The sequence below is a fragment of the Hemiscyllium ocellatum genome, chromosome 25 (genome assembly GCF_020745735.1).
Source record: "Hemiscyllium ocellatum isolate sHemOce1 chromosome 25, sHemOce1.pat.X.cur, whole genome shotgun sequence".
NCBI lineage: Eukaryota > Metazoa > Chordata > Chondrichthyes > Orectolobiformes > Hemiscylliidae > Hemiscyllium > Hemiscyllium ocellatum.
Window position 1 is genome coordinate 19,792,383 of NC_083425.1, and position 11,576 is coordinate 19,803,958.

General features: G+C 52.4%; 1 protein-coding gene across 1 annotated transcript; it reads left to right on the plus strand.

The window, feature by feature from the left end:
- The first annotated feature begins 1,768 nt into the window (after nt 1-1,768).
- On the plus strand, nt 1,769-2,887 carry LOC132827778 (somatostatin receptor type 5-like). The gene has a single exon (XM_060844482.1). The coding sequence runs from the start codon at nt 1,792-1,794 to the stop codon at nt 2,845-2,847; it is 1,056 nt and encodes a 351-aa protein (XP_060700465.1). The 5' UTR covers nt 1,769-1,791; the 3' UTR covers nt 2,848-2,887.
- Nucleotides 2,888-11,576: the final 8,689 nt, after the last annotated feature.

The following is an 11,576-nucleotide window of genomic DNA, read 5'->3' on the forward strand; positions in this document are numbered from 1 at the left end:
CTTTTTTGGCGACACCGCTAACCGGGTGATTTTGTGCTCGACTCTAAATAAGGCACTTTCCCAGGAAACTGCAAAAGGTGACAACCTTCAGGATTGAGCGTGTACAAACTGAAATGGACATTACCTTCGGTCTGCCATGTCATACGAAAAAATTATGGATCATCCCGCTGTTGAAGACTTACCTCCCAAGTTATCGCTGTTAAAAAAAACTCTCTTCAACCCGGGAGTTTTGAAAGATAATTGAACTTCAAGCCAGCAAAGGGAGGTTGGAAACGGCGGAGTGCAAACTGCTCTTGTGATTCTGTTTTGGTCACTGTTTGAGAGAGGGAAGCCCCCTGCACTGGTAAACAGAGCTGACAGTCTGCAGACACGGTCATCTCCGCCCCACAAGAGGTGAGGATAAAGCACAACATGACCATCCGTCTCCTGAAGTGAGCTACTTTCACTGCAGAGGCGTCCAAAACTTGTAAAAGGCAAGCAGAAAGGCCTGGACCAACCGCTCGGAATAAGAGTCTGCAGAAAGGACAGAGAAAACCTTCATACCCACCAGTACTCTCAGTACCAGGATTTATTTCACCCCAGTGTAACTAGTTACGTGATTTTCTAAACCCAACTTAACAACAATGCAGTAAACCACTGCAAAACTTGACTGAGAGATACATGTCCATCCTCTGCACATGAAACATGGACAGTCTTAGTTCGGAGTGGGATGTAATTGTTGACTCGAGTGCTTTTCAGAAGTTTGTAGTGTCCAAATTAAGGGCAACCTTTGAGAATTTCCGACCCAAAAGAGACCAGGCTAAACGAGAGGAGTCAGACCTCCTCAGATCTCCCAGCTCTCTCACCAAGGGAAGAGATTCTCGAGGAATGATCATTTATTTTGGAACGGGCAGCTCTGGCCAATTGGGGTTAAAGCGTTAAATCAAGCTAGACGGTTGATTGATGAGGGTCCGGAATATTTACAGAAATTCCAGGGATGCTTTGACATAATCGCCGAGAGAGAAAAAAAGTAGCATCCGGAGCTGTCTGGTTGAGGACATAGTTCAAATAGTTTCAATCATCTGCTATGTGGTGCATGTGTTGTTTTGTAGGAAATCTGCTTTTAATACAGTACTCATTAAAACCTGTCAACGGGACGAGAAGGGGGCTGTTTTCCCCTTTTTTTCTCAGCTTAAATTGGACGGGATTTAGTAGAGCGCTGTCAGCTCGCTTTCCTTCCAGTGTCAATGCAGAATGCTCCAGCTCTCCAAGTTCATCTCTAATCATTCCTACCCCCAGCTTCTCGCCGGCAAGCTGACTTCAAGATGACTGAATACCTGAGAGCCCATGAAATACTCCGCTGCTCATGAATATGTGAACCGAGAGAGCCAGTGTTTGACTAAGCCTTTGTGGAGTCAACGCTGAGTGAGTTCAAATAAATGTTGGCGTCCACAGCAGAAAGGGAAGGAAGAGGTGTTGAGCTCCTGAAAGCAAGAGGAAAATTCTGCTGAGGTGAAGGGAGCTGCTGTAGTGGACCATCGACAAAGCCACTTAATGCTGGGATAGTTGGAAACTGTGTGAGTGAGAAAGAGAGAAGAAGAGTGAGAAAGAGAGAGGAAGAAGAGGGAGTGATGATGGAGACAAGAGTTCAGCCATGGGGACAGCGAGCAGATGGAGCTGCAAGAGGCTGAGAGACGAGGAATTGCTGTTGGAAGCTCCTTGATCCTGGTGGAGGTAGAGACCCCCCCCCCCACATCCCCTCAGCTTGACCAACACAGAGACACACAGAGAGAGAGCCCAGCAAGTAGAAGGATGGCCCACTCTGGAGCAGGCCCATCTGCTTTCAGGGAGGATGCTGACACCGCGCTGTACTGGGAAGCCGCGGGCAACCTGTCGGACGGCGTGTGGCTGGTGAACGGTAGCCAGTGGCTGGAGGATGTGGGCCAGCCCGGGGCCTGGGAGTTGCTCCTGGCCTCGGTGTACTGCGTGCTGTGTGCGCTGGGCCTGGCCGCCAACTCGCTGGTGATCTGTCGGCTGGGCCAGGCGGCCGGGGCCAGCACGGTGGCCGGGGTGTACGTGCTGAACCTGGCGGTGGCCGACGGCCTCTTCGTGCTGGGGCTGCCCTTCCTGGCGGCGCAGCTGGCGGCGCGGCGCTGGCCCTTCGGGGCGGCCCTCTGCCGCCTGGTCATGCTGCTGGACGCCCTCAACCAGTTCGCCGGCGTCTTCTGCCTGACGGCGCTGAGCGTGGACCGCTACCTGGCGGTGGCCCGGCCGCTGGGCTACCGCCGCTGGAGGAGCCCGAGGCTGGCGCGGGGCCTGGGCGCAGGCCTCTGGGCCTTGGCCTTGGTGCCGGCGCTGCCCGTGGCCCTGTACTCCGCGGTGGTGGGCAGCCCCGGGCTCTGCGTGCTGGCGTGGCCGGAGCCTGTGTCCGCCTGGAGCGCCGCCTTCATCCTGTACAGCTTCGTGCTGGGCTTCCTGCTGCCCTTCACCGCCATCTCGGTGTGCTGCGGCCTGCTGCTGCTCAGGCTCCAGGCCCAGGCCCAGGCCCGGGCCCGGGCCCAGGCCGCGGCCTCCTCCCCCGAGGGCAGGCTCACCACCCTGGTGCTGGCGATGGTGCTGGCCTTCGCTCTCTGCTGGCTGCCCTTCTACACCATTAACCTGTGCCTGGTGTGGCAGGCCCGGCCCCCCAGCCCGCCCGTGCTGCGCCTCTTCCAGCTGCTGGTCGCTCTCTCCTACTCCAACAGCTGCGCCAACCCGCTGCTCTACATCGGCCTCTCCGGCCGCTGGCCCCGCCGCAGCACCGGCCCCGGGAGACACACCGGCACCGAGAGCCTGGCCAGCGGCTCCGCGGGAGGCCTCGGAGAGTGACGAGGGAGGGCGGCCTTTCTCATCCGCCCCCCTCCCCAAAACACACAGCCCAATCCCACTCCCCCCCTCCCCAAAACACACAGCCCAATCCCACTCCCCCCCTCCCCAAAACACACAGCCCAATCACACTCCCCACTCCCCCCTCCCCAAAACACACAGCCCAATCCCACTCCCCCCTCCCCAAAACACACAGCCCAATCACACTCCCCCCTCCCCAAAACACACAGCCCAATCACACTCCCCACTCCCCCCTCCCCAAAACACACAGCCCAATCCCACTCCCCACTCCCCCCTCCCCAAAACACACAGCCCAAACCCACTCCCCCCTCCCCAAAACACACAGCCCAATCCCACTCCCCCCTCCCCAAAACACACAGCCCAATCACACTCCCCCCTCCCCCCTCCCCAAAACACACAGCCCAATCCCACTCCCCACTCCCCCCTCCCCAAAACACACAGCCCAAACCCACTCCCCCCTCCCCAAAACACACAGCCCAATCCCACTCCCCACTCCCCAAAACACACAGCACAATCCCACTCCCCCCTCCCCAAAACACACAGCCCAACCCCACTCCCCCCTCCCAAAACACAGCCCAATCCCACTCCCCCCTCCCCAAAACACACAGCACAATCCCACTCCCCCCTCCCCAAAACACACAGCCCAATTCCACTCCCCCCTCCCCAAAACACACAGCACAATCCCACTCCCCCCTCCCAAAACACAGCCCAATCCCACTCCCCCCTCCCCAAAACACACAGCACAATCCCACTCCCCCCTCCCCAAAACACACAGCCCAATCCCACTCCCCCCTCCCCAAAACACACAGCCCAATCCCACTCCCCCCTCCTCCCCAAAACACACAGCCCAATCCCACTCCCCCTCCCCAAAACACACAGCCCAATTCCACTCCCCCAACCCAAAACACACAGCCCAATCCCACTCACTCCACCCCAAAACACACAGCCCAATCCCACTCACTCCACCCCAAAACACACAGCCCAATTCCACTCCCCCCTCCCCAAAACACACAGCCCAATCCCACTCCCCCCTCCCCAAAACACACAGCCCAATCCCACTCACTCCACCCCAAAACACACAGCCCAATCCCACTCACTCCACCCCAAAACACACAGCCCAATTCCACTCCCCCCTCCCCAAAACACACAGCCCAATCCCACTCCCCCCTCCCCAAAACACACAGCCCAATCCCACTCCCCCTCCCCAAAACACACAGCCCAATCCCACTCCCCCTCCCCAAAACACACAGCCCAATTCCACTCCCCCAACCCAAAACACACAGCCCAATCCCACTCACTCCACCCCAAAACACACAGCCCAATTCCACTCCCCCCTCCCCAAAACACACAGCCCAATCCCACTCCCCCCTCCCCAAAACACACAGCCCAATCCCACTCACTCCACCCCAAAACACAGCCCAATCCCACTCCCCCTCCCCAAAACACACAGCCCAATCCCACTCCCCCTCCCCAAAAACACAGCCCAATCCCACTCCCCCCTCCCCAAAACACACAGCCCAATCCCACTCCCCCTCCCCAAAACACACAGCCCAATCCCACTCACTCCACCCCAAAACACACAGTCCAATCCCACTCCCCCTCCCCAAAACACACAGCCCAATCCCACTCCCCCTCCCCAAAACACAGCCCAATCCCACTCACCCCTCCGCAAAACACACAGCCCAATCCCACTCCCAAAACACACAGCCCAATCCCACTCCCCCCTCCCCAAAAAACACAGCCCAATCCCAATCACCCCACCCCAAAACACACAGCCCAATCCCACTACCCCCTCCCCAAAACACACTCCCCACTCCCAAAACACACAGCCCAATCCCACTCCCCCCTCCCTAAAACACACAGCCCAAGCCCACTTCCTGTCCCCAAAACACACAGCCCAATCCTCCACTCCCCCCTCCCAAAACACACAGCCCAATCCTCCACTCCCCCCTCCCAAAATACACAGCCCAATCCCACTCCCCCTCCCAAAACACACAGCCCAATCCTCCACTCCCCCTCCCAAAACACACAGCCCAATCCCCCACTCCCCCTCCCAAAACACACAGCCCAATCCCCCACTCCCCCTCCCAAAACACACAGCCCAATCCCACTACCCCCTCCCCAAACACAGCCCAATCCCACTCCCCCTCCCAAAACACACTCCCCACTCCCAAAACACACAGCTCAAGCCCATTCACCACCTCTCAAAAACACACAGCCCAATCCCACTCCCCCTTCCCAAAACACACAGCCCAATCCCACTCCCCCTCCCAAAATAAACAGCCCAAGCCCACTCCCCCTCCCCAAAACACACAACCCAATCCCACTCCCCCCACTCCCAAAACACACAACCCAATCCCACTCCCCCCACTCCCAAAACACACAGCCCAATCCCACTCCCCCCACCCCCAATACACACTCCCCACTCCCAAAACACACAGCTCAAGCCCATTCACCACCTCTCAAAAACACACAGCCCAATCCCACTCCCCTTCCCCCAAAACACACAGCCCAATCCCAATCCCACTCCCCCTCCGGAAACACACAGACCAATTCCACTCCCCCACCCAAAACACACAGCCCAATCCTCCACTCCCCCTCCCAAAACATAGCACAATCCCACTCCCAAAACACATAGCCCAAGCCCACACCCCTCTCCCCAAAACACACAGTCCAATCCCACACCCCCTCCCAAATCACACAGCCCAATCCCACTCCCTCCTCCCAAATCACACAGCCCAATCCCATCCCCCCAACCCAAAACACAAAGCCCAATCCCACTCCTCCCTCCCCAAAACACACAGCACAATCCCACTCCCTCTCCCAAAACACACAGCCCAATCCTCCATTCTCCCCTCCCAAAACACACAGCCCATTCCTACTCCCCCTCCCCAAAACACACATCCCAATCCCACTACCCCCTCCCAAAACACACAGCCTAATCCCACTCCCCCTCCCCAAAACACACAGCCCAATCTCACTTCCCCTCCGCAAAACACACACATCTACAGCCCAATCCCACACCCCCTCCCCAAAACACACACACACCTACAGCCCAATCCCACTCCCGCCTCCCCAACCACACACACACTCCTACAGCCCAATCTCACTCCCCCCTCCCCAAAGCACACACCCACCTACAGCCCAATCCCACTCCCGCCTCCCCAACCACACACACACACTCCTACAGCCCAATCTCACTCCCCCCTCCCCAAAACACACACCCACCTACAGCCCAATCTCACTCCCCCCTCCCCAACCACACACACACCTACAGCCCAATCCCACTCCCCCCTCCCCATCCCACACACACACACCTGCAGCCCAATCCCACTCCCCCTCCCCAACCCACACACATACCTACAGCCCAATCCACCACCTTTTTCCAACCCACACACACACCTACAGCCCAATCCAGCACCTTTTTCTAACCCCCACACACACCTACAGCACAATCCCACCACCCCTTTCCAATCCACACCTACAGCTCAATCCCACTCCCCCTCCCCAACATACACGCACACACCTACAGCTCAATCCCACTCCCCTCTCCCGAACCCACACATACACCTACAGCACAGTCCCCACTCCCTTCTCCCCAACCCCCACACACACACCCCTACAGCCCAATCCCACTCCCCCCTCCCCATCCCACACACACACACCTGCAGCCCAATCCCACTCCCCCTCCCAAAACACACACACACACACACCTACAGCCCAATCCCAAACCCCCTCCTGAACCCACACACACACCTACAGCCCAATCCCACTCCCCCCTCCCAAACCCACACACACCTACAGCCCAATCCCACTCCCCCTTCCTGAACCCACACACACACCTACAGCCCAATCCCACTACCCCCTCATGAACCCACACACACACACCTACAGCCCAATCCCACTCCCCTCTCCCCAACTCACACACGCACACCTTCAGCCCTATCCCACTCCCCCTCCCCAACCCACACACGCACACCTTCAGCCCAATTCCACTCCACCTCCCCAACCCACACACACCTGCAGCCCAATCCCACTCCCCTCTCCCCAACTCACACACGCACACCTTCAGCCCTATCCCACTCCCCCTCCCCAACCCACACACATACCTACAGCCCAATCCACCACCTTTTTCCAACCCACACACACACCTACAGCCCAATCCACCACCTTTTTCTAACCCCCACACACACCTACAGCACAATCCCACCACCCCTTTCCAATCCACACCTACAGCTCAATCCCACTCCCCCTCCCCAACATACACGCACACACCTACAGCTCAATCCCACTCCCCTCTCCTGAACCCACACATACACCTACAGCACAATCCCCACTCCCTTCTCCCCAACCCACACACACACACCCCTACAGCCCAATCCCACTCCCCCATCCCCAACCCACACACACACCTACAGCCCAATCCCCACTCCCTCCTACCCAACCCACACATACACTTATAGCGCAATTGTCCCTCCCCAACCCACACACACATATACAGCCCAATCCATCTCCCCCCCTCCCGAACCCACACAGACACCTACACTCCAATCCCACCCCCCCAAAACACACACACACACCTACAGCCCAATCCACTCCCCCCACTCTCCAATCAGACACGTACAGACACATACAGCCCAGTCCCACCCCCCTCCAAAACATAAACACACACCTACAGCTCAATCCCACTCCCCCTCCCCAACCCACACACACCCCTACAGCCCAATCCACCACCCCTTTCCAACCCACACACACACACCTGCAGCACAATCCCACTCCTATCTCCCGAACCCACACACACACCTACAGCACAATCCCCACTCCCCCCTCCCCAACCCACACACACACCTACAGCACAATCCCCACTCCCCCCTCCCCAACCCACACACACACCTACAGCCCAATCCCCACTCCCTTCTCCCCAACCCACACATACACTTATAGCGCAATCGTCCCTCCCCAACCCACACACACACCTACAGCCCAATCCCACTCCCCCCTCCCCAAAATACACACACACATATACAGCCCAATCCCACTCCTATCTCCCGAACCCACACACACCTACAGCCCAATCCCGCTCCCCCTCCCCAACCCATACACACATCTGCGGCACAATCCCACCACCCCTTTCCAATCCACACCTACAGCTCAATCCCACTCCCCCTCCCTAACCCATACACATACCTGCAGCCCAATCCCACTCCCCCCTCCCCAACCCACACACACACATATACAGCCCAATCCCACTCCCCCTCCCCAACCCACACACACACACCTACAGCCCAATCCCATTCTCCAACCCCCACACATACCTACAGCACAATCCCACAGCCCATTCCCCTCCCCATGAGCTCTCCTCCTCAGGAGTGAATCCTCGGTCTCGAAACATCCCGCAGATAGGAGCTCACTGAACCTAGAAACTCTGGCTCGACACAGGCTGGATCTATCAAACACACATGCACAGACCCCCAAACACACACACAGCCACGGCCCACACTCACAGATACACGTACATAGACGCATACACACACATACATGTACACAAACGCATCGACGTTTGGTCCAAATTGATTCGACTACAACGAAATCACAAGGACTATCATTCCTGGGCTAGGCCTTTGGGAACTTTAGTTGTTTGTCTAAGTTGTTGCTAAAAGAAATATGTTAACACGGAAAAGAATTGGAACTTTGGACTGGGCTGTACTGAACAATCTGGCTCACGACGGCCACGCTGATATTGACACTATATCACTAAGTACTTGTTGTAATATCATCACAGCATTTACAGTGGGAAGACTGCGGGTCAGAGGGAACGTTGGTTCCGCTGCCTTATTAATGGCGCTCAGAAAACTGCAGAGTGCCTCACAGACAGCGAATGATGTTCACTGACTGGGTCTGTTCGTGAAAATTTGAAAACCAGGAAGAAGCCCGGCGCAGTGCCGCCTCAATCCGAATCAGTGACGGATTGGGGAGGTGGGGACTCACTGGAGTGCAGTCACAACTGTCTGTGCCGTTAGGGGAATTGATCCACTCCCACATATAACCAACTCACGAAGGTGCCTGCGATGAATTGAATCGTTGTCTTAATAAGAGAAAACGGTGCAGACGACCCCCTGAGCAGTGAATTCCAGTTGCAACAGCCTTTTTTTTCTTAAAATCAAATGATGCAAATATGGATTAAGCTTATTTTGTAAACTTCTCAGTGTGCATGAAATGTGCATAATTCATTGTACAATTTACTATTTTACAATTAAAATTGACGTTCTCACGTTTCCATTGCACTCACTCATCAACGTCCGAATTGTAGATTTCACAAAAGTCCCAAATGTTTTGCCTGCTCAGGGCGGGAGCTCCTAATCCTGGTTCTGGGAAGCCTCGGACAAATCCAAAACTGCACATGGGAGAACAGAATTGTGTCGCTTTTACAACCTGTTATTGCAGGCCTTCGGTCTCAGAAAACAAGAACGCGTGTTTCCGAAATACCTCACCCGTTTTCTTCCTGCGGGAATGAGAAATTTGCCTCTTAACCAACTTTTGAATGGGGCTAGTGACTTCGCACTGTTTGCGAAAAGGCAAAGCTAAACTCCCCCAGTCAAACGGAACGGCAGCGAGAAAGATTTGGTGTTCGAACGGAAAGTTAAGTTAGCACAGGCTCGGGAAACCTTAAAGACAAATAACTGGCTTCCTGATGAATTGCATTCCGTTGCCCCTAATTTGTGTGTGTGTTTGTCAGGTTTTTTTTTGGAATTGTAATTGTTAGTTGAGCGATTGGGTTGCGTTTTAAGGTGGATCCGCCCTCAAAAAGCTAAATTATATTTCCTGCATCCTCAGCATCTTATTTAATAACGACAGCGGTGCAAGGTTGTGGAAAAGTATTATTCAGTCCAAAAATAGACAGAACTTGAGTCGAATGCATGGGGTTTGTCCCAACCACGAATTCTCTCCATTTCACCCGCATCAGATTAATAAAGAAAATTAGACCAATTTAAATTTTGTTTCCATTTTGATTCCTTAAATAAAATGATGGTATACATTCACTAAAGAGGAGGACAGTCAATCTGATTATCTGCTAACATTATCTGTGTTTCATCTGCAGGTTGATATCACATATGCTTACGTTACTTGTCTAGTCAACATTTAGTTACTGCTATGCTTTTTTTTAATTGATGCCATTGACCACAAGATCACACCAGTATAACATCAGCTTTCTCTGTGTAATTTCCTCAGACTGACCTGCTATGAAAGATTCCTAGTGTTTGGCCTCTTCCTGAGATTCAATCCATGATCTAAATACTCAGAGACCAGACAGAAGGCAAACATCTAATCATGTCAAATCTGAAAGCATTATAGGATATGTAACTAAATTCCATGGAAATCTGACTGAAGACACTAGCTGTTTTGACATTAGTTTTGAAAAGTGGGAATTTAAGGGCTTCACATTCTAATATTTGGTCCAGGTTAACAATTTAGTTGGCTGTAGATCTTAGTAAAATTCTACCAGTAACGAGACATGGTTCTGAATTTACAACAGCCGAGTGAGAAATAGACCTAAATTATTCAGATTTCAAAGATAAATACTATGAAACTACACTACTTAGAAAAAAAAACTCTTTATCCAGACACCTAAATATATTCAGCCGGCTGAGCCCCAAAAATGTTCACAGTACTTTATGGTCTGAACTATCATGCTCTGAAATTAAAGAAAAAATCAATTCTGCAGTAAGGTCCTGAGATAAGTTTCATAGCTTAACATACCATCCTCTCAGTTAATTTAGGTGTATTGAAGCAGAGTGCAAGGTTAGATGGGATGATTTCATACAACAACATGTTCCTCGACAGTATGTTCCTGAACTATTTCAAAACGACCTGGTTCAGGAACTATACTCTGAGAAAGGCCAACCATAGAGTAGATTGGGATTTGTGTTTGGCGGAGATGCTTTATAAACTTCTTTGGAAATTATGCCCACTTCACACATCAAAGCATATTTGCAATCCCCTGATTGAGATTTCAGAATGACAAATATTGACTTAAACAACAACAAAACAACTATGAAAGACTTATTTTACTGGAGACAGAGACAGATAACTTCATCTCACAGTTTTTGGTTAGAACTCAGAACTTATTTTGGATTCAGGGTGGGAATTGACACTCAAACCTCAGAAATATCTAAGACCTACCAATTTGTCAGGTGTGAAATGCTCCTGAGGCTGTTAGGAAAGGACAATACTGTAGTGCATAAAAAGAAAATGTTTAAATTAACAGACTCTTGCAGAAGTGTGAAAAAAAATTCAAGTAAGCTAACTTGGGCTCACAGATATAGAGGACCAGTATTGGCAGGGGATGTTGCAATCCTAGTTCAACTTTAAACAATAAAATTGAAAGGGGAACAGAGGCCGATATAACTGAGTCAGGATATAAGTTGTATTTACAGGTAAACACAGAAGTAACTGAAAGAGATTAAATTAAGAAACATTCAGAAAGTTTTAAAAAACACAATTAAGTTAAAAATGAAAATATTTATCAAATGATTGTTTAAATTGATAGTAAACAAGGTGTAATGAATAGAGGTGAAATAAAAGATTATGAATGTAAAACAATGGATTTCTGAAACAGGGCTAAAAAAAGGAAATTATTAAACAGTTACTTTCTACCTGTTTTGCAGAGGAATGGGATGGAAATTTGTAGGTTTACAAGAAAGGCCAAGTAA